The sequence below is a fragment of the Salmo trutta genome, chromosome 13, assembly GCF_901001165.1.
Source record: "Salmo trutta chromosome 13, fSalTru1.1, whole genome shotgun sequence".
Classification (NCBI taxonomy): domain Eukaryota; kingdom Metazoa; phylum Chordata; class Actinopteri; order Salmoniformes; family Salmonidae; genus Salmo; species Salmo trutta.
In genome coordinates, this window is record NC_042969.1 from 17,730,081 (window position 1) to 17,752,151 (window position 22,071).

At 47.7% G+C, this 22,071-nt stretch overlaps 1 protein-coding gene across 1 annotated transcript in view; it reads right to left on the reverse strand.

The window, feature by feature from the left end:
* Nucleotides 1–223: 223 nt before the first annotated feature.
* Nucleotides 224–22,071, reverse strand: part of LOC115205024 (protein diaphanous homolog 1-like) — a 59,813-nt gene continuing 37,965 nt past the window's right edge. Inside the window, exons 10-12 of the mRNA XM_029770585.1 lie at nt 21,625–21,757; nt 15,671–15,760; nt 224–486 (exon numbers count right to left, since the gene is read on the reverse strand). Coding sequence (XP_029626445.1) covers nt 299–486; nt 15,671–15,760; nt 21,625–21,757 — 411 coding nt within the window. The 3' untranslated portion in view covers nt 224–298. The remainder of the gene's footprint in view (nt 487–15,670; nt 15,761–21,624; nt 21,758–22,071) is intronic.

Sequence of the window (22,071 nt, forward strand, 5' to 3'; positions counted from 1 at the left end):
GTGTGCAGATGCTTCAACAGGGATATGTTTATATGGCAAAGCAAGAGTCTTCCCTCAGCGTGTCATGGTGAGAGCCCCGCCCTCACCCATTGGCTCCTTCAGTACCAGTATGTCCAATCCGGTGGTCCCATGAAGGACAATGGGCACAGACTCCTCCTTCAACTGGCAGGAGGATGAAGTTGCCCTTAGACACTGATTGAAGGACAGTTTCTATATTTCTCTATGGTTAAGGTTGGGATATGGGTAAGACCAGCTGATCCTAGATCTGTGGCTAAGGGCAAACTTCTACCCATCTCCTTTAATTGGACCGTGATAGACTGTCCTCTAAGAGGTCCTCTAGTGACCCCGCCCCCTCTATGCTAGGCTCCTCCTTCTGCACTATCTTGGTCTTCTTATTGGGTGGTTTGCTGAAGCGGGGCGCGGTGTCCTCCTGCATCAACTCTTTGGCCAAGATGTTCGTCACTGCATGACCAGCTCTCCGGTTGGCTGAGAGAGAGAGAGAGAGAGAGAGAGAGAGAGAGAGAGAGAGAGAGGTCAGACAGGTCATTTCAGGGATTGGTCATATTGTGTTACCAGACAAGCGGCAGAGGGACAGTGGAGACGGGGGTCAGTTCAGTACAGGCTGGCTAAAGACTAGCAAACCAAACGTCTCACTGCAAACAACCAGCCTGCGGCACTCTATTCCTTATGTAGTGCACAATTTCTGACAAGACTCCATAGGGATCTAATCAAAAGTAGTGCACTATGTAGGGAATAAGGTGCCATTTGGGATGCAGCGGCAGAGAGAGACTGACTCCCCCCAGGTCCAGGCTGTCTGAAGGAATATACCGTCTGTTGATACTGGTCAACAGGACCCACACATGAACAATCCTGTATTCACTGGTGATGCACGCACACACACAACTACAGTAGAAGTGGGAAGTTTACATACACCTTAGCCAAATACATTTAAACTCAGTTTTTCACAAGAACATTTAATACCAGTAAAAATTCCCTGTCTTAGGTCAGTTAGGATCACCACTTTATATTAAGAATGTGAAATGTCAGAATAATAGTAGAGAGAATGATTTATTTCAGATTTTATTTCTTTCATCACATTCCCAGTGGGTCAGAAGTTACCATACACTCAATTAGTATTTGGTAGCATTGCCTTTAAATTGTGTAACTTGGGTCAAACGTTTCAGGTAGCCTTCCACAAGCTTCCCACAATAAGTTGGGTGAATTTTGGCCCATTTCTCCTGACAGAGCTGGTGTAACTGAGTCAGGTTTGTAGGCCTCCTTGCTCGCACAGGCTTTTTCAGTTCTGCCCACAAATGTTCTATAGGAATGAGGTCAGGGCTTTGTGATGGCCACTCCAATACCTTGACTTTATTGACCTTAAGCCATTTTGCTACAACTTTGGAAGTAAAGTTGTCCATTTGGAAGACCCATTTGCGACCAAGCTTTAACTTCCTGACTGATGTTTTGAGATGTTGCTTCAAGATTTCCACCTTATTTTCCTCCCTCATGATGCCATCTATTTTGGGAAGTGCACCAGTCCCTCCTGCAGCAAAGCACCCCCACAACATGATGCTGCCACGCCCGTGCTTCACGGTTGGGGTGGTGTTCTTCGGGCTTGCAAGCCTCCCCCCTTTTCCTCCAAACATTACGATGGTCATTATGGCCAAACAGTTCTACTTTTGTTTCATCAGACCAGAGGACATTTCTCCAAAAGGTGTGCAGTTGCAAACTGTAGTCTGGCTTTTTTATGGAGGTTTTGGAGCAGTGTCTTCCTTGCTGAGCGGCCTTTCAGGTTATGTCGATATAGGACTCGTTTTACTGTGGATATAGATACTTTTGTACCTGTTTACTCCAGCATCTTCACAAGGTCCTTTGATGTTGTTCTGGGATTGATTTGCACTTTTCGCACCAAATTACGTTCATCTCTAGAAGACAGAACGTGTCTCCTTCCTGAGCGGTATGATGGCTGCGTGGTCCCATGGTGTTTATACTTGCGTACTATTGTTTGTACAGATGAACGTGGTACCTTCAGGCGTTTGGAAATTGCTCCCAAGGATGAACCAGACTTGTGGAGGTCTACAAATCTTGGCTGATTTCTTTAGATTTTCCCATGATGTCAAGCAAAGAGGTACTGAGTTTGAAGGTAGGCCTGGAAGTACATCCACAGGTACACCTCCAATTGACTCAAATGATGTCAATTAGCCTATCAGAAGCTTCTAAAGCCATGACATAATTTTCTGGAATTTTCCAAGCTGTTTAAAGGCACAGTCAACTTAGTGTATGTAAACTTCTGACCCACTGGAATTGTGATACAGTGAATTATAAGTGAAATAATCTGTCTGTAAACAATTGTTGGAAAAATGACTTGTGTCATGCACACAGATGTCCTAACCGACTTGCCAAAACTATAGTTTGTTAACAAGAAATGTGTGGAGTGGTTGTGATACGAGTTTTAATGACTCCAACATATACAGTTTAAGTCAGAATTGTACATACATTTATCTTACTAGAACTGTGAGGACTTTTTAGGACCAACAATTGATTCCCACTCAGAATCCTTTATTCCCTAACCCGAACCATAAAACTAACCCCTAAGCCTAAAATAGCCTTTTTACAAGTGAGGACTGGCAAAATATCCTCACTTCTCTGAATTTTAGTTGCTTTAATTCTTGCCAGGACTTTTGGTACTCACAAGTCTAGTAAACGTGTACACAGCAGTGGTGTTAGTGTGAGTGAGGATTTGTGTGTGTGCGTACTGAACCCTTCACTATGTGTCAGATTACTACTGCTCTACATGATCCTGCTGACACAGAGAAATGTACAGGGATGGAAGGATGATACATGTAGTAGGAAGATGAGAGAAAGGGGAGAGAGAGAGGGAGAGAGAAGAGCGAGAAATTGTGCCCTGCGGACGTTATGTTGTTTTTATCATTCTACTTGTTTTATCTAAGCAATCCTGCTTATTTCCCCTCCCTTCTCTCTATTCTCCTGCGTGGGTGGACAGCTGTGCCACAGCGGCCATGCTGAATTATATAGATCAGTCGGGGATTGTGTGTGTGTCTGAGAAATGAGTACAATTATCCCCCAAGACCTGCTGCAAAAGAACTGTGTGTTTGTATCACACACACAATGTGACTGAGAACACACACAGTTGGATGTAGGTGTGTGTGTGAGAGTTTAGAGCAGTCAGTGAGATGCAGTAGTGTATTCTGGAGTTGACCTGGTAGTAAGACTCTGGACACGGATGCAAACACACACACACACAACCGAGCAGGTCTCCAGCACTAGCTGTGACAGGGACAGCACTGAGTCTGGGGAGGAAGAGGAGGAGAGAGGGATCAGACAGAGGAAGATGGAGAGATACATTAGCAGTTATGTAATTCAGTCGATTTCACTTGATCAGTACTCGGCTTCACAGAACTTCATCAATGCTGACGAAAACAGGCAGCCAGGGCTTTAAATTAGCATCCACCGCAGGGTGTTCAGAACAGAGAGATTTCACAGTCACACACACTAATTAGACATTATGCAAATGACCCTGATAGAGTGTGAGAGGTGCAGAACAGAGCCAGTCCCAGAAACCCAACACGAGAAGAAACTTCAAAGGCTGTCAACTCTGCGCCACTCCTCCGCGCCACTCCACTCACTCAGGAGAGAACAGAAAGAGGAAAGAAAGAGCTTGATGATTAGAACTACAGTGACCTAGGGAGAGAGAGGTCTACAATTGTAAATAGAGGATTCAGAATAAAGACTAAACCAGTAACCCTGACACTAATCAGAGAATCAGGGAGAGGACACTGGTTTGGGGGTCGGAGAATCAGGGAGAGGACACTGGTTTGGGGGTCGGAGAATCAGGGAGAGGACACTGGTTTGGGGGTCGGAGAATCAGGGAGAGGACACTGGTTTGGGGGTTAGTCAATTTCAGGTATGAACGAAATAGAGGATGATGTTGGTTAGAAGAGCAGATCAATTCTGACTGATCAGGACAAAGCCCATCTGTGCTGATAGTAACCTAAACTGCTAGAGTGACTGGCTCCTGGTGCTAGAGTAACTGGTTCCTGGTGCTAGAGTAACTGGCTCCTGGTGCTAGAGTAACTGGCTCCTGGTGCTAGAGTAACTGGCTCCTGGTGCTAGAGTAACTGGCTCCTGGTGCTAGAGTAACTGGTTCCTGGTTCTAGAGTAACTGGCTCCTGATGCTAGAGTAACTGGCTCCTGATGCTAGAGTAACTGGCTCCTGGTGCTAGAGTAACTGGCTCCTGGTGCTAGAGTAACTGGTGCTAGAGTAACTGGTTCCAGGTGCTAGAGTAACTGGTTCCTGGTGCTAGAGTAACTGGCTCCTGGTGCTAGAGTAACTGGTTCCTGGTGCTAGAGTAACTGGCTCCTGGTGCTAGAGTAACTGGCTCCTGGTGCTAGAGTAACTGGCTCCTGGTGCTAGAGTAACTGGTGCTAGAGTAACTGGTTCCTGGTGCTAGAGTAACTGGCTCCTGGTGCTAGAGTAACTGGTTCCTGGCTCTAGAGTAACTGGCTCCTGGTGCTAGAGTAACTGGCTCCTGGTGCTAGAGTAACTGGCTCCTGGTGCTAGAGTAACTGGTTCCTGGTGCTAGAGTAACTGGTTCCTGGTGCTAGAGTAACTGGTTCCTGGTTCTAGAGTAACTGGTTCCTGGTTCTAGAGTAACTGGTTCCTGGTGCTAGAGTAACTGGTTCCTGGTGCTAGAGTAACTGGTTCCTGGTGCTAGAGTAACTGGTTCCTGGTTCTAGAGTAACTGGTTCCTGGTTCTAGAGTAACTGGCTCCTGGTGCTAGAGTAACTGGTTCCTGGTGCTAGAGTAACTGGTTCCTGGTGCTAGAGTAACTGGTTCCTGGTGCTAGAGTAACTGGCTCCTGGTGCTAGAGTAACTGGTTCCTGGTGCTAGAGTAACTGGCTCCTGGTGCTAGAGTAACTGGTTCCTGGTTCTAGAGTAACTGGCTCCTGATGCTAGAGTAACTGGTTCTAGAGTAACTGGCTCCTGGGGCTAGAGTAACTGGCTCCTGGTGCTAGAGTAACTGGTTCCTGGTGCTAGAGTAACTGGTTCCTGGTGCTAGAGTAACTGGTTCTCCAGTCAGAGCTGAGAGGGGAGTTTAGCTCTGGGACTGAATAGTTCTCTTCCCACCAGGAAATGAGATGTCTAGACAAGAACCCAGCACAATGCCTCAAAAACATGCTGCCTGTGTTCACTTTTGTATATAACTCTGTGTGTGTGTGTGTGTGTGTGAGAGAGAGTGTGTTCCTGAGTGTGTGTGTGTGTGTGTGTGTGTGTGAGGGGAGATGGGGACACAGAGTGGTTTAAAGATCATCTGCGACACATTACACAATATGGGAGTCTTCATAATTACTGACAGATGAGAAGTGAGGTCCAAACCAGGTTATAGAAGCTCCCACAGCTGTAGCAGCAGACAGTGTGTGTGGTTATAGAAGCTCCCAGCTGGAGCAGCAGACAGTGTGTGTGGTTATAGAAGCTCCCAGCTGGAGCAGCAGACAGTATGTGTGGTTATAGAAGCTCCCAGCTGTAGCAGCAGACAGTGTGTGTGGTTATAGAAGCTCCCAGCTGTAGCAACAGACAGTGTGTATCATTATAGAAGCTCCCACAGCTGTAGCAGCAGACAGTGTGTGTGGTTATAGAAGCTCCCAGCTGGAGCAGCAGACAGTGTGTGTGGTTATAGAAGCTCCCAGCTGTAGCAGCAGACAGTGTGTGTGGTTATAGAAGCTCCCAGCTGGAGCAGCAAGACAGTGTGTGTGGTTATAGAAGCTCCCAGCTGTAGCAGCAGACAGTGTGTGTGGTTATAGAAGCTCCCAGCTGGAGCAGCAGACAGTGTGTGTGGTTATAGAAGCTCCCAGCTGGAGCAGCAGACAGTGTGTGTGGTTATAGAAGCTCCCAGCTGTAGCAGCAGACAGTGTGTGTGGTTATAGAAGCTCCCACAGCTGTAGCAGCAGACAGTGTGTGTATAGAAGCTCCCAGCTGGAGCAGCAGACAGTGTGTCTGGTTATAGAAGCTCCCACAGCTGTAGCAGCAGACAGTGTGTGTGTGGTTATAGAAGCTCCCAGCTGGAGCAGCAGACAGTGTGTGTGGTTATAGAAGCTCCCAGCTGTAGCAGCAGACAGTGTGTGTATAGAAGCTCCCAGCTGGAGCAGCAGACAGTGTGTCTGGTTATAGAAGCTCCCACAGCTGTAGCAGCAGACAGTGTGTGTGTGGTTATAGAAGCTCCCAGCTGGAGCAGCAGACAGTGTGTGTGGTTATAGAAGCTCCCAGCTGTAGCAGCAGACAGTGTGTGTGGTTATAGAAGCTCCCAGCTGGAGCAGCAGACAGTGTGTGTGGTTATAGAAGCTCCCAGCTGGAGCAGCAGACAGTGTGTGTGGTTATAGAAGCTCCCAGCTGGAGCAGCAGACAGTGTGTGTGGTTATAGAAGCACCCAGCTGGAGCAGCAGACAGTGTGTGTGGTTATAGAAGCTCCCAGCTGGAGCAGCAGACAGTGTGTCTGGTTATAGAAGCTCCCACAGCTGGAGCAGCAGACAGTGTGTGTGGTTATAGAAGCTCCCAGCTGGAGCAGCAGACAGTGTGTGTGGTTATAGAAGCTCCCAGCTGGAGCAGCAGACAGTTTGTGTGGTTATAGAAGCTCCCAGCTGGAGCAGCAGACAGTGTGTGTGGTTATAGAAGCTCCCACAGCTGGAGCAGCAGACAGTGTGTGTGGTTATAGAAGCACCCAGCTGGAGCAGCAGACAGTGTGTGTGGTTATAGAAGCTCCCAGCTGGAGCAGCAGACAGTGTGTGTGGTTATAGAAGCTCCCAGCTGGAGCAGCAGACAGTGTGTGTGGTTATAGAAGCTCACATCGCCCTCCCCAGGCTAGACAGGCAATACACTTATTCCCATTCCATAACCAACCATTTGTGACAACTGCTCTCAAAGCAGAAAGGGCAGTGTGTGTGTGTTCCTGTGTGTGTGTGAGAGAGAGAAGGGGGTTGGACTTGTCTAGATGGGGGTTTTGTTGGTCAGTAACTTTTGGAAAGTGTGTGTATGTGTGTATTGTTGAGGTGTACAGGGAGCCCCACGGTGAGGGAAGGTCCTTTATTAGGGCCCCCCCCCCCCGTTAAAGGGCTGGCCTGCTGAGGAGAGAGTGTGTCTCTATTGTGATTGGTGTTTGTTATTGGTCATCTTTTGTGAGTGGTGCTTTAGGGTGGGGTTATGACCTAGCAGATGGGTCTATAGTGATGTTCGCGACGCCTCATTGTGATGTCCCCATTCCTTTAAACACCATCACATGACAGAGGGGAATAGCCAGTAGCTTGTCATTTCCATTGATTGGCCAGCCAGTAGTTCAAGATTGAAGTCAAAATTGGACATCTATCCATGTCCTGAGGACGTTGGCCACTAGGGGCAACAGCGGGCATTATTATCATCAGTAGGCTTGGGTTTTGCGAGGGCTTTGTGGACGGGGGTTGTCATCCCCGGACTCTGGGTCAGAAGGTTATGTGTTCAATATTTACCCCTATCCTAAACCTTAACCATTCAGAATGATTGCCTAACCTGAACCATTCAGAAGGAGTGCGTAACCTTATCTTAACCATTCAGAATCAGTGTCTAAACTTAACCCTTATCTTAACCATTCAGAATGAGTGCCTAACCTTAACCCTTATCTTAACCATTCAGAATGAGTGCCTAACCTTAACCCTTATCTTAACCATTCAGAATGAGTGCCTAACCTTAACCCTTATCTTAACCATTCAGAATGAGTGCTTAATATTAACCATTCAGAATGAGTGCCTAACCTTAACCCTTATCTTAACCATTCAGAATGAGTGCTTAATCTTAGACTGTGTGAGACTGTATAAAGTGTGTTACTATGTGCTGAAGTGTGGGTGTATGTGAGTGTGTATATATTTGTATCAGTATTGGTATTTGAGCATATGTCTGTTGGTATGCAGTGTGTGTGCATGTGTGTGTGTTGGTATGCAGTGTGTGTGTGGGCCTTGCTTTAAAAGAGCAGTGTAGACAGAGTGAGGGCAGCTGTCGCCCTTCTCCCCTAGAGACAACCAGGCAGACAGAGCTGCTGAGTCACAGGTCAGGGGTTAGAGGTCAGTCTCCCCAGTCTCTCTCCTCTCAGCCTCGTGGCTCTCGTTGGAAGCAGACAGCCATGACACCACTCAGCATGAGGCTGGAGCTCTCTGTGTGTGGAATCTAACAGTATGGAAGAACAGAGGGATGTGAGAGAGAGAAACTGCCGGCATAATAACAACACAGTAAAAGATAAGGTATGGGGTCAAACTAAAACATATTCAAAGATGACAAAAAAATGTAATGTGATACAATTTTGTATCACTTATTTTCAATTTAAATCCGTATAATAAAATGATAGCAATACCAATGCTAAACATACAGTCTTGGAACTGTACGTTGACAATGGTTAAGGTAAAATTCAATTACAGTTAATAAAATAATATGCTACAGAAACCAGTGGTTACAAAATGCTGGACAGTAACAGCAAGATGTTCTGAGGAGATTAGAGATAGGAGAGGGAGAGAGGGGTAGAAGAGAGAGATAGGAGAGGGAGAGAGGGGTAGAGAGAGAGGAAGAGGGGTAGAAGAGAGAGAGGAGAGGGAGAGAGGGGTAGAAGAGAGAGAGAGGAGAGGGAGAGAGGGGTAGAAGAGAGAGAGAGGAGAGGGAGAGAGGGGTAGAAGAGAGAGAGAGGAGTAGAGAGAGAGGAGAGGGAGAGAGGGGTAGAAGAGAGAGAGAGGAGTAGAGAGGGTAGAAGAGAGAGAGAGGAGTAGAAGAGAGAGAGAGGAGAGGGAGAGAGGGGTAGAAGAGAGAGAGAGGAGAGGGAGAAGAGGGGCTAGAAGAGAGAGAGAGGAGAGGGAGAGAGAGAGAGGGGTAGAAGAGAGAGAGTGGGGAGGAGAGAGGGTAGAGAGAGGAGAGAGAGGAGTAGAAGAGAGAGAGAGGAGAGGGAGAGAGGGTTAGAGAGAGAGAGAGGAGTAGAAGAGAGAGAGAGGAGAGGGAGAGAGGGGTAGAAGAGAGAGAGAGGGAGAGGGAGAGAGGGTATAGAAGAGAGAGAGAGGAGAGGGAGAGAGAGGGGTTAGGAAGAGAGAGGAGAGGAGAGGGAGAGAGGGGCGTAGGTCGAAGATGAGAGAAGAGGAGAGGAGAGAGGGGTAGAAGAGAGAGAGAGGAGAGGGAGAGAGGGGTAGAAGAGAGAGAGAGGAGAGGGAAGAGAGGGGTAGAAGGAGAGCGAGAGGAGGAGAGGGAGAGAGAGGGGTAGAAGAGGAGAGAGGAGAGGGAGAGAGGCGGTAGAAGAGAGAGAGGAGAGGAGAGGGAGAGAGGGTTAGAAGCAGAGAGAGAGGAGAGGGAGAGAGGAGAGGGTCGAAGAGAGAGAGAGAGAGAGAGGAGAGAGGAGAAGAGAGAGAGGGTAGAAGAGAGAGAGAGAGCGAGAGAGGGAGAGAGGGGTAGAAGAGAGAGAGGAGAGGAGAGGGAGAGAGGGGTAGAAGAGAGAGAGAGGAGGAGGGAGAGAGGGTAGAAGAGAGGAGAAGAGGAGAGGGAGAGAGGGGTAGAAGAGAGAGATAGGAGCGGGATGAGAGGGGTAGAAGAGAGAGATAGGAGAGGGAGAGAGGGGTAGAAGAGAGAGAGAGGAGAGGGAGAGAGGGGTAGAAGAGAGAGAGAGGAGTAGAAGAGAGAGAGAGGAGAGGGAGAGAGGGGTAGAAGAGAGAGATAGGAGAGGGAGGAGAGGGGTTAGAAGAGAAGAGAGAGGAGAGGGAGAGAGGGGTAGAAGAGAGAGAGAGAGAGAGGGAGAGGGAGTAGAAGAGAGAGAGTAGAGGAGAGAGGGGTAGAAGAGAGAGAGGAGAGGGAGGAGAGGGGTAGAAGAGAGAGAGAGGAGAGGGAGAGAGGGGTAGAAGAGAGAGAGAGGAGAGGGAGAGAGGGGGTAGAAGAGGAGAGGAGAGGAGAGGGATGAGAGGGGTAGAAGAGAGAGAGAGGAGAGGGAGAAGAGAGGGGGAGAAGAGAGAGAGAGGAGAGGGAGAGAGGGGTAGAAGAGAGAGATGAGGAGGAGGGTAGAGAGGGGTAGGTAGAAGAGAGAGATAGGAGAGGGAGAGAGGGGTAGAAGAGAGAGAGGAGAGGGAGAGAGGGGTAGAAGAGAGAGAGGAGAGGGAGAGAGGGGTAGAAGAGAGAGAGGAGAGGGAGAGAGGGGTAGAAGAGAGAGAGGAGAGGGAGAGAGGGGTAGAAGAGAGAGAGAGGTGAAGAAAGAGGGAGAGAGGAATTGTTGCAGAATCAAGGGGGAAGAGGAGATAAACAGAGAGAAAAGCAGAGGAATGTAATGTGGAAAACAGTCCATCCATTTCTGAATGTCAGAATGTCAGCCATCTTAAATGGGTGTATTAGAACCAGGATGTGTCTCCCTCTCACACACACACTATCGTGTCCAAACTAATGAGAGCAGGGGAGAACCACGTGGCTGACTGGAAAATTAGACATAAACAAAGCTCTGATTGGCCTGAATAAACCACAGCTAACCAACACATTATACATGGAAAACACAGAGACAGAGAGAGAGACAGAGAGAGACAGAGAGAGACAGAGAGACAGAGAGAGACAGAGAGAGACAGAGAGAGACAGAGAGAGACAGAGATTAGGCCAAGTCATCCCAAAGGTGTTCAATCAATGGGGTTGAGGTCAGGGCTCTGTGCAGGCCAGTCAAGTCCTCAACAAAGCATTTCTGTATGGACCTCACTTCTCCAAACTGTTGCCACAAAGTTGGGAGCACAGAATTGTCTAGAATGTCATTGTATGCTGTAGCATTAAGATTTCCCTTCACTGGAACTAAGGGGCCTAGCCAGAACCATGAAAAACAGCCCCAAACCATTATTTCTCCTCCACCAAAATTTACAGTTGGCACTATGCATTCTAGCAGGCAGTGTTCTCCTGCCATCGGCCAAACCCAGATTTGTATGTCGGACTGCTAGATGGTGAAGCGTGACTCATCACTCAAGAGAACGCATTTACACTGCTCCAGAGTCCAATGGCGGCGAGCTTTACACCACTCCAGCAAACGCTTAGAATTGCACATGGTGATCTTAGGCTTGTGTGCGGCTGCTCGGCCATGGAAACCTATTTCATGAATCTCCCAACGAACAGTTCTTGTGTTGACGTTGCTTCCAGAGCCAGTTTGGAACTCAGCAGTGAGTGTTGCAACCGAAGACAAAACATGTTCATACTTTTGGCCAAGTAGTGTATGTATTACAACCACAGTATTACATATACATACACACCAGAGTTAGAGGACCACAGAAGACCTCTCCACAGATCACTGAGCCCAACTCTACAACCTCCACACTCATAACACACAAAACATCACACATACCTGCCCGAAAGAGAGGGGGAGACAGAAGGGAGAGAGAGTGAGTGAGTGAGTGAGTGAGTGAGTGAGAGAGAGAGACAGATAGAGGGAGAGAGAACAGTCTCTCTTTGGCATATAGTTATTCAAAAATGTAATATCCACTCCAGTACACCAGTGAGGTTACACCCCCCCCTCTCTTCTCTCCTTCCTGCTCTGTTACATGTTAATAAACATCCCTCCCCCTCCCTTCTCTCCTTCCTGCTCTGTTACATGTTAATAAACATCACTCCCCCTCCCTTCTCTCCTTCCTGCTCTGTTACATGTTAATAAACATCACCCCCCCTCCCTTCTCTCCTTCCTGCTCTGTTACATGTTAATAAACATCACTCCCCCTCCCTTCTCTCCCTTCCTGCTCTGTTACATGTTAATAAACATCCCTCCCCCTCCCCTTCTCTCCTTCCTGCTCTGTTACATGTTAATAAACATCACTCCCCCCTCCCTTCTCTCCTTCCTGCTCTGTTACATGTTAATAAACATCACTCCCCCTCTCTTCTCTCCTTCCTGCTCTGTTACATGTTAATAAACATCCCTCCCCCCCTCCCTTCTCTCCTTCCTGCTCTGTTACATGTTAATAAACATCACTCCCCCTCCCTCTCTCCTTCCTGCTCTGTTACATGTTAATAAACATCACTCCCCCTCCCTTCTCTCCTTCCTGCTCTGTTACATGTTAATAAACATCACTCCCCCTCCCTTCTCTCCTTCCTGCTCTGTTACATGTTAATAAACATCACTCCACCTCCCTTCTCTCCTTCCTGCTCTCTGTTACATGTTAATAAACATCACTTCCCCTTCCTGCTCTGTTACATGTTAATAAACATCACTCCCCCTCCCTTCTCTCCTTCCTGCTCTCTGTTACATGTTAATAAACATCACTCCCCCTCCCTTCTCTCCTTCCTGCTCTGTTACATGTTAATAAACATCACTCCCCCTCCCTTCTCTCCTTCCTGCTCTGTTACATGTTAATAAACATCACTCCCCCTCCCTTCTCTCCTTCCTGCTCTGTTACATGTTAATAAACATCACTCCCCCTTCCTTCTCTCCTTCCTGTTCTGTTACATGTTAATAAACATCACTCCCCCTCCCTTCTCTCCTTCCTGCTCTGTTACATGTTAATAAACATCACTCCCCCTCCCTTCTCTCCTTCCTGCTCTCTGTTACATGTTAATAAACATCACTCCCCCTCCCTTCTCTCCTTCCTGCTCTCTGTTACATGTTAATAAACATCCCTCCCTTCTCTCCTTCCTGCTCTGTTACATGTTAATAAACATCACTCCCCCTCCCTTCTCTCCTTCCTGCTCTGTTACATGTTAATAAACATCACTCCCCCTCCCTTCTCTCCTTCCTGCTCTGTTACATGTTAATAAACATCACTCCCCCCTCCCTTCTCTCCTTCCTGTTCTGTTACATGTTAATAAACATCACTCCCCCTCCCTTCTCTCCTTCCTGCTCTGTTACATGTTAATAAACATCACTCCCCCCTCCCTTCTCTCCTTCCTGCTCTCTGTTACATGTTAATAAACATCACTCCCCCTCCCTTCTCTCCTTCCTGCTCTGTTACATGTTAATAAACATCACTCCCCCTCCCTTCTCTCCTTCCTGCTCTGTTACATGTTAATAAACATCACTCCCCCTCCCTTCTCTCCTTCCTGCTCTGTTACATGTTAATAAACATCACTCTCCTTCCTGCTCTCTGTTACACGTTAATAAACATCACTCCCCCTCCCTTCTCTCCTTCCTGCTCTGTTACATGTTAATAAACATCACTCCCCCTCCCTTCTCTCCTTCCTGCTCTGTTACATGTTAATAAACATCACTCCCCCTCCCTTCTCTCCTTCCTGCTCTGTTACATGTTAATAAACATCACTCCCCCTCTCTTCTCTCCTTCCTGCTCTGTTACATGTTAATAAACATCACTCCCCCTCCCTTCTCTCCTTCCTGCTCTGTTACATGTTAATAAACATCACTCCCCCTCCCTTCTCTCCTTCCTGCTCTGTTACATGTTAATAAACATCACTCCCCCTCCCTTCTCTCCTTCCTGTTCTGTTACATGTTAATAAACATCACTTCCCCTTCCTGCTCTGTTACATGTTAATAAACATCACTCCCCCTCCCTTCTCTCCTTCCTGCTCTCTGTTACATGTTAATAAACATCACTCCCCCTCTCTTCTCTCCTTCCTGCTCTGTTACATGTTAATAAACATCACTCCCCCTCCCTTCTCTCCTTCCTGCTCTGTTACATGTTAATAAACATCACTCCCCCTCCCTTCTCTCCTTCCTGCTCTCTGTTACATGTTAATAAACATCACTCCCCCTCCCTTCTCTCCTTCCTGCTCTCTGTTACATGTTAATAAACATCACTCCCCCTCCCTTCTCTCCTTCCTGCTCTGTTACATGTAATAAACATCACTCCCCCTCCCTTCTCTCCTTCCTGCTCTGTTACATGTTAATAAACATCACTCCCCCTCCCTTCTCTCCTCCCTTCTCTGTTACATGTTAATAAACAAGCTCATATTTGGGGTTCTGATGGGGTACGACAGTTGAAATAAGGTCATATTTGGGGTTCCGACGGGGTACGACAGTTGAAACAAGGTCATATTTGCGGTTCTGATGGGGTACGACAGTTGAAACAAGGTCATATTTGCGGTTCTGATGGGGTACGACAGTTGAAACAAGGTCATATTTGCGGTTCTGACGGGGTACGACAGTTGAAACAAAGTCATATTTGCGGTTCTGATGGGGTACGACAGTTGAAACAAGGTCATATTTGCGGTTCTGACGGGGTACGACAGTTGAAACAAGGTCATATTTGCGGTTCTGATGGGGTACGACAGTTGAAACAAGGTCATATTTGCGGTTCTGATGGGGTACGACAGTTGAAACAAGGTCATATTTGCGGTTCTGATGGGGTACGACAGTTGAAACAAGGTCATATTTGCGGTTCTGATGGGGTACGACAGTTGAAACAAGGTCATATTTGCGGTTCTGATGGGGTACGACAGTTGAAATAAGGTCATATTTGCGGTTCTGATGGGGTACGACAGTTGAAACAAGGTCATATTTGCGGTTCTGATGGGGTACGACAGTTGAAACAAGGTCATATTTGCGGGTTCTGATGGGGTACGACAGTTGAAACAAGGTCATATTTGCGGTTCTGACGGGGTACGACAGTTGAAACAAAGTCATATTTGCGGTTCTGATGGGGTACGACAGTTGAAACAAAGTCATATTTGCGGTTCTGATGGGGTACGACAGTTGAAACAAGGTCATATTTGCGGTTCTGACGGGGTACGACAGTTGAAACAAGGTCATATTTGCGGTTCTGACGGGGTACGACAGTTGAAACAAGGTCATATTTGCGGTTCTGACGGGGTACGACAGTTGAAATAAGGTCATATTTGCGGTTCTGATGGGGTACGACAGTTGAAACAAGGTCATATTTGCGGTTCTGATGGGGTACGACAGTTGAAATAAGCTCATGGGGCATTTCTAAGATATATTCTTGAAGAATCACTAGGTATACAGTGAGGGAAAAAAGTATTTGATCCCCTGCTGATTTTGTACGTTTGCCCAGTGACAAAGAAATGATCAGTCTTTAACTTTAATGGTAGGTTTATTTGTACAGTGAGAGACAGAATAACAACATAAATAATTTGTCCGAATTTTTTTTTTAGCAGCTAAGGATTCTAGCTTTAAGTGTGTGTGTGTGTGTGTGTGTGTGTGTGTATCTAGCACTAGCAGTTGAAGTGAGTAACTCAAAAGGCCAATAGGCCAGTGAAACAGCAGAAAGAGAGTATCTAACCAGATTATGTGGGTGGTGTATCGTCTGGCCTGAGAGAGAGAGGCTGGAGAACAGATCTGAGTGGAAATCAATACAGATCATTTAGACACACTAAGTGTGAACAGCAAGTGCTAGCCCCATGCTAGTGGTTGTAGACAGGTCCGGGGTGAACACAGTTTAATGTTGAAGTCATTGTGAAGACACATTTTTATAGTGTATTTCTAACCCCTCCCTGTGCCTGCCACCCCCTCCCTCTCCCACTGCCCTGCCCTGGCTAGTTCCCTGGAGCAGAGCCCAAACTGGTGCCACGCCCCAGCCCTACAGCCACACAACAGATGGCAGACACACAGGAGAGCAAGCAGGGACTGAAGGCTTCATCTGAGGGAGAATCACTGTGTTTGTGCATGAGGGTGAGAGAGTATATCCGCCCAAGTGTGTGTAAGTGAGACACAGAGAGACACAGAGAGCAACAGTGTGTTCTTACCAGCTTGTCGTGGTCCTCTCTTCCTCCTGAAGGCAGCACCAGACTGCAGCGCCTCCATCAGGTCATCCATGATACCAGTCTCATCACCCTCTGTACACACATACATATACACAATCAATATTACATACACAACCTTATAACCAGAGACATCCTATTAAATTACTAGAGGGGCTATGTCATAAACCCTCAATGTTCCAGAATGGGGTGAACATGCAGCCATATTGGTCAGGGAGAAATCCAAAGCAGTCTAATTGGAATGAATGGCAGTAGAGAATTAATCCTGATTTTACTTATGCAGGAAAATAAAAAGGCATGTGATGTGTCAGAAACTGTGTAATAGAATTATTGTCAACCTAAAATATTGTCATAATTATAAAAATAGTTTATACAGGTTTTTATTCTGTATAAATAGCCTAAAAACTATGTAAACAGACTATAGAAGTTTACATGTGAGTGCTATTATATGATACAATATCAGTACTTGCTACATTTACAACTTATCTAAGTTCTATCATCAACAGACTTCAGCCAGTGTATGGCTGTGGTTTAACGGCATTGTTTCAATCCAATGTTGCCATTAAATAAAAAATTAAAAAATGGAATCATTCCTCTAAAACTATCTGGCTAGCTAACAAACATACAGTGCTGATACATTCTTCCTTCCAATTCAATATCTTATCACAGCACTGGCAAACCACCCCGGGGTGACCAACTCCCTGACCTTTATCCCATTACAAGACGGTTCCTCGCCATTCTAGTATTCTAACTCTATGGTTATAACAGAGTCAATACAAAACACACATCCATATTTAGTCTCTCTCTGTCATAATAGACAGAGGACAGATCAGAGGACAGATCAGAGGACAGATCAGAGGACAGATCAGTGGACAGATCAGAGGACAGATCAGAGGACAGATCAGAGGACAGATCAGTGGACAGATCAGAGGACAGATCAGAGGACAGATCAGAGGACAGATCAGAGGACAGATCAGAGGACAGATCAGTGGACAGATCAGTGGACAGATCAGAGGACAGATCAGTGGACAGATAAGTGGACACAGCACGCCCCCTGCGTTCTCTCTCACATACACACAGGCTTAGCGACGTCACCAGTCACATGGACACGGTGGCCCATAAGATACATTAACCTAGTTGGGTGCTGACCCAGTTTAGATACTGCCTAGGCTGCAGGCATCTAGTAGTACACACACCGTCTACACGTCTATTACACTGAGGCTCAATAAGCTGCGATGGTCACCAGGGATGTGTGTCTAGGGAGGATTCAGTGGTACTCAGGCAGATGGTTCTCGTTATTACCACTGTGAACTGGCTGGGGATAAAGGTTTAGGTCTTCCCCTCCCCCAAACACACTCGTTTTATCGCACTGTAAACCTAGTGGCAGATGGCCCCTGGTCTCGCTTGTCACGTCAGAGAAAGTGTCTCACACACACACACACACACACACAGAGAGAGAGAGAGTGCAGTCCCACAACACAGCTCACATACACACCCAAGTGGTCACGGCACACAACTGCACAGACAGAAAACATGCAGTCATGTTTTATTTTTCCCCAAAGGAGAACACGTCTGGCACACACCCACAAATCACATGCCTGTGTTAAACACAACGGCATCCAGGAAAAACACACACATTCTGGAGGAAACTGCCTCTGGGTGAGTGTTAACAAACTGGGACCTGTTTTATAAAGTTTATTGACCCGGCTGCTAAGAGGACAGCATCTCCACAGACAGTAGAGGGCTAATGGCGTTGGGAATGACTGTCTAATGAATAAGGCAGATTAAACGGGGAACACTACTGACCACGTCCTGGCATTTCTAAAAGGTTTCTACAACGTTGATAGTTCATAAACTGACGATTATTTAATTAATACAGCCATTAAAACAATCAATATGAGAGTGGGTATTGAGTGGTGGACTGTGGTCAAGGTCACTATGGAACATTCTACTCTGCTCAGACACAGAGGTGCAGGAGTTAAGGACATATGCTGTGTTAATAAGGTAACAGCATTAGAGACATAGCAGGAGATAAGCATGACAGAATAGACCCCCCTCCCCCAGCCTGGCATCATCATGTGCAGAACACACAGGTATTACCCATCCACACACATACACAACGGCCCCTCCTTTAGCAACAAGAGCTGATCTACTTCATACCCTTACCCCTCTAGGAGGGCATCTCCATCCTCCCTCCGTCATCCTCTGCAGGTCCATGCCCCCCCCCCCCCCCCCCCCCCCCCCCCCCCCCCCCCCCCTCTGCTCTGAGGACCAACACCGTCTAATCCTCTGCAGTTCTACAACCTCTCTCTTTCACCCCACCCTCTCTGTCTCCCTCTCTCTTTCACCCCACCCTCTCTGTCTCCCTCTCTCTTTCACCCCACCCTCTCTGTCTCCCTCTCTCTTTCACCCCACCCTCTCTGTCTCCCTCTCTCTTTCACCCCACCCTCTCTGTCTCCCTCTCTCTTTCACCCCACCCTCTCTGTCTCCCTCTCTCTTTCACCCCACCCTCTCTGTCTCCCTCTCACACAGCCTGTAATGTAGAGCCACAGCACCCCTAGTGGTGGCTACACCCCCCCCCTCGTGGGTTCTCTCTCTCTCTCTCTCTCACACACACACACACACACACACACACACACACACACACACACACACAACACATATACCCCCTTTCATGCAGCACTGACACCTAGCTGCAGACCTGGGGAACTATGCAGACCTGGTGCTCGTGAGGAATATGAACAGGTCCTAGATCAGACCACAGTACAGAAGTGTGTGTAGGGTATAGAGAGAAAATGTGAGAAGCTGATTGTTAGAGAAAGCACTATATAAAGACAGCCCTTATCTAATAATAACCAACCAGTCTATTGGCTCTAATCACAAACACACACAGACTAGATGTGTGTGTGCTTAAATAGGGTGCAGTGAATAATAACCCTGAGCTCAAACCTGTATGGAAATGTACCCCCACACACACCCCCCCCCCACACAGTCGAGTTTCATGGTCAACTATATAAGCCCTATCTAATGCATGAAAGACTCACAACACACTCAAACCTGTGAATGGATGGATTGTGTCTGTGTGTGTGTGTGTGTGTGTGTGTGTGTGTGTGTGTGTGTGTGTGTGTTTGTGTTTGTGCATAGCCAAACACAGAGATTTGAATGCATATTGTGTGTGTGAGTGTGTGTGTGTGTGCATACCCAAACACAGAGCTTTGAATGCATATTGTATTTCCTTCATACATAGTCCACAGTGGTTGACTTGAAATGTAACTACCTTTTTCCACACACTGCATGGACAAAGGGCTTAGATTGCAGGTAGATACAGTACATTATTGTCCATACGACCTTCTAAAACCCTTTGAAGCTGCAATATGTCACTTTTTGGGCGACCTGACCAAATTGACATAGAAATGTAAGTTATAGATCTGTCATTCTCATTGAAAGCAAGTATAAGATCTGTTCTATGTACGCTATTTCTATGCTTCCCGTGCTTAAGTTTGGTTTTTGCATCTTTTACTTTGTTTTGTACACCAGCTTTGAACGGCTGAAAATACAATATTTTTGGTTCCTGAAAATATATTTCACAGAGTTCAGATGGTAAAATGAATCCCTACACTATACATTTGCTAGTTTTGTCACAAACTGAAATTACGGGGAATTAGAATTTTAGCAACCAAGAAATGGCATAGAGATTTCAGCATAGTGCACCTTTAAAAAGAAAGACGGGAAAGGATTGAAAGAGAAGGAAAATAGAGGAAAGAGAACAGGCAGCTGGAAAACCTCATCAGGAGACAGGGACACAATGTGGGTGAAAGAGATGAAGCACACACACACACACACACACACACGACAGAGACAGGCACACACAGACAGACAGACACGCACGACAGAGACAGACACGCACGACAGAGACAGACACGCACGACAGAGACAGACACGCACGACAGAGACACAGGCACGCACGACAGAGACAGGCACGCACGACAGAGAGACAGACACGCACGACAGAGACAGGCACGCACGACAGAGAGACAGACACGCACGACAGAGACAGACACGCACGACAGAGACAGACACGCACGACAGAGACAGACACGCACGACAGAGACAGACACGCACGACAGAGACAGACACGCACGACAGAGACAGACACGCACGACAGAGACAGACACGCACGACAGAGACAGACACGCACGACAGAGACAGACACGCACGACAGAGACAGACACGCACGACAGAGACAGACACATTGACAGAGACAGACAGAGACACACAACAGAGACACACAGACACACACACACACACACAGACATGACAGAGAGACACACGACACACACACACAGAGACACACAGAGAGACACACACACAGAGACACACACACACAGAGACACACACACAGAGACACACACACACACACACACACACACACACACACACACACACACACAGAGACACACACACACACAGAGACACACACACACACAGAGACACACACACAGAAACACACAGCACTGTGGTAGAGAGGAATTGTGATGACTGGAACTGTGAAGTCCCAAGAGAGACAAACTGGAGCCAAAAAGAGGAGGAATGTTCAGAAAGTAGGTCAGAGAGAGGGAGAGGGTGTAGGAAATGAGCAAAACTGATTTGTGGTCTGTTTTTACGTGTTTCAGCATGAGGCTGTGTAAGACAGGATAAGATGGTTGCTATCCCAGTCTTTTTATGAATCTAATCTGACTCAGAGAGAGAACTTGTTTGTGGACTTAAAATAACTATTTCTTGTTCTTCTCGGATACAAATCCCTTGTTCCAAAAATGACTGAATGAGTGGAAGATACAGGCAGACTACTGCCTCCTCCATATCTTTATCCTGTCTCTCTCCTTCACTCGCTCTTTTCTCAGGTCTGCTGTGGATCACTGAACACACACACACACACACACACACACACACACACACACACACACACACACACACACACACACACACACACACACACACACACACAGAGAGAGATCCAGTAGCACAGTAGTGGGCTCCGACTGCCCCCAACTGGTATCAAGGAGAAGTTCAGTTCACAAAACAGCCTTCATCCACACCCTGATCCACTCCTCTCCCACAGGCACTCTGATCCACTCCTCTCCCACAGGCACTCTGATCCACTCCTCTCCCACAGGCACTCTGATCCACTCCTCTCCCGCAGGCACTCTGACCCACTCCTCTCCCGCAGGCACTCTGACCCACTCCTCTCCCGCAGGCACTCTGACCCACTCCTCTCCCGCAGGCACTCTGACCCACTCCTCTCCCGCAGGCACTCTGACCCACTCCTCTCCCGCAGGCACTCTGACCCACTCCTCTCCCGCAGGCACTCTGATCCACTCCTCTCCCGCAGGCACTCTGATCCACTCCTCTCCCGCAGGCACTCTGATCCACTCCTCTCCCGCAGGCACTCTGACCCACTCCTCTCCCGCAGGCACTCTGACCCACTCCTCTCCCGCAGGCACTCTGACCCACTCCTCTCCCGCAGGCACTCTGACCCACTCCTCTCCCGCAGGCACTCTGACCCACTCCTCTCCCGCAGGCACTCTGACCCACTCCTCTCCCGCAGGCACTCTGACCCACTCCTCTCCCGCAGGCACTCTGACCCACTCCTCTCCCGCAGGCACTCTGACCCACTCCTCTCCCGCAGGCACTCTGACCCACTCCTCTCCCGCAGGCACTCTGACCCACTCCTCTCCCGCAGGCACTCTGACCCACTCCTCTCCCGCAGGCACTCTGACCCACTCCTCTCCCGCAGGCACTCTGACCCACTCCTCTCCCGCAGGCACTCTGACCAACTCCTCTCCCGCAGGCACTCTGACCCACTCCTCTCCCACAGGCACTCTGACCCACTCCTCTCCCACAGGCACTCTGACCCACTCCTCTCCCACAGGCACTCTGACCTGTGTTGAGGTCCAGTTGTTGGCTTCTCTTCTGTTTCTCCTCCTTCTCCCTGTCAGCCTTCTCCTTGGCCAGCTTGGCTCTCCTGATCTTCTCCTCTGACTCCCTCCTCTTCGCATTCTCCTTCACCGCTTGCTGAGGGGACATGGACAGAGACATCAGAGACGTATGTGTGTGAGTGGATGTGTGCGTATGTAAGTGAGTGAGTGAGTGTGTGTGTGTACAAGAAAGTGTGTGTGTGTGTGTGTGTGTGTGACTGAGAAACAATAGTTGGCCCTCTGCCAAGATAGCCAGCAAAACAAGATAGCCAGCAAAACAAGATAGCCAGCAAAACAAGATAGCCAGCATCTGTAGGATCAAGGAATCCTCTTAATAAATCAAAATCAGGGTTAAACAGTTCAAATGAGATAAACACACCACGTCCGCCATTATGAACACTTGGTCAACAC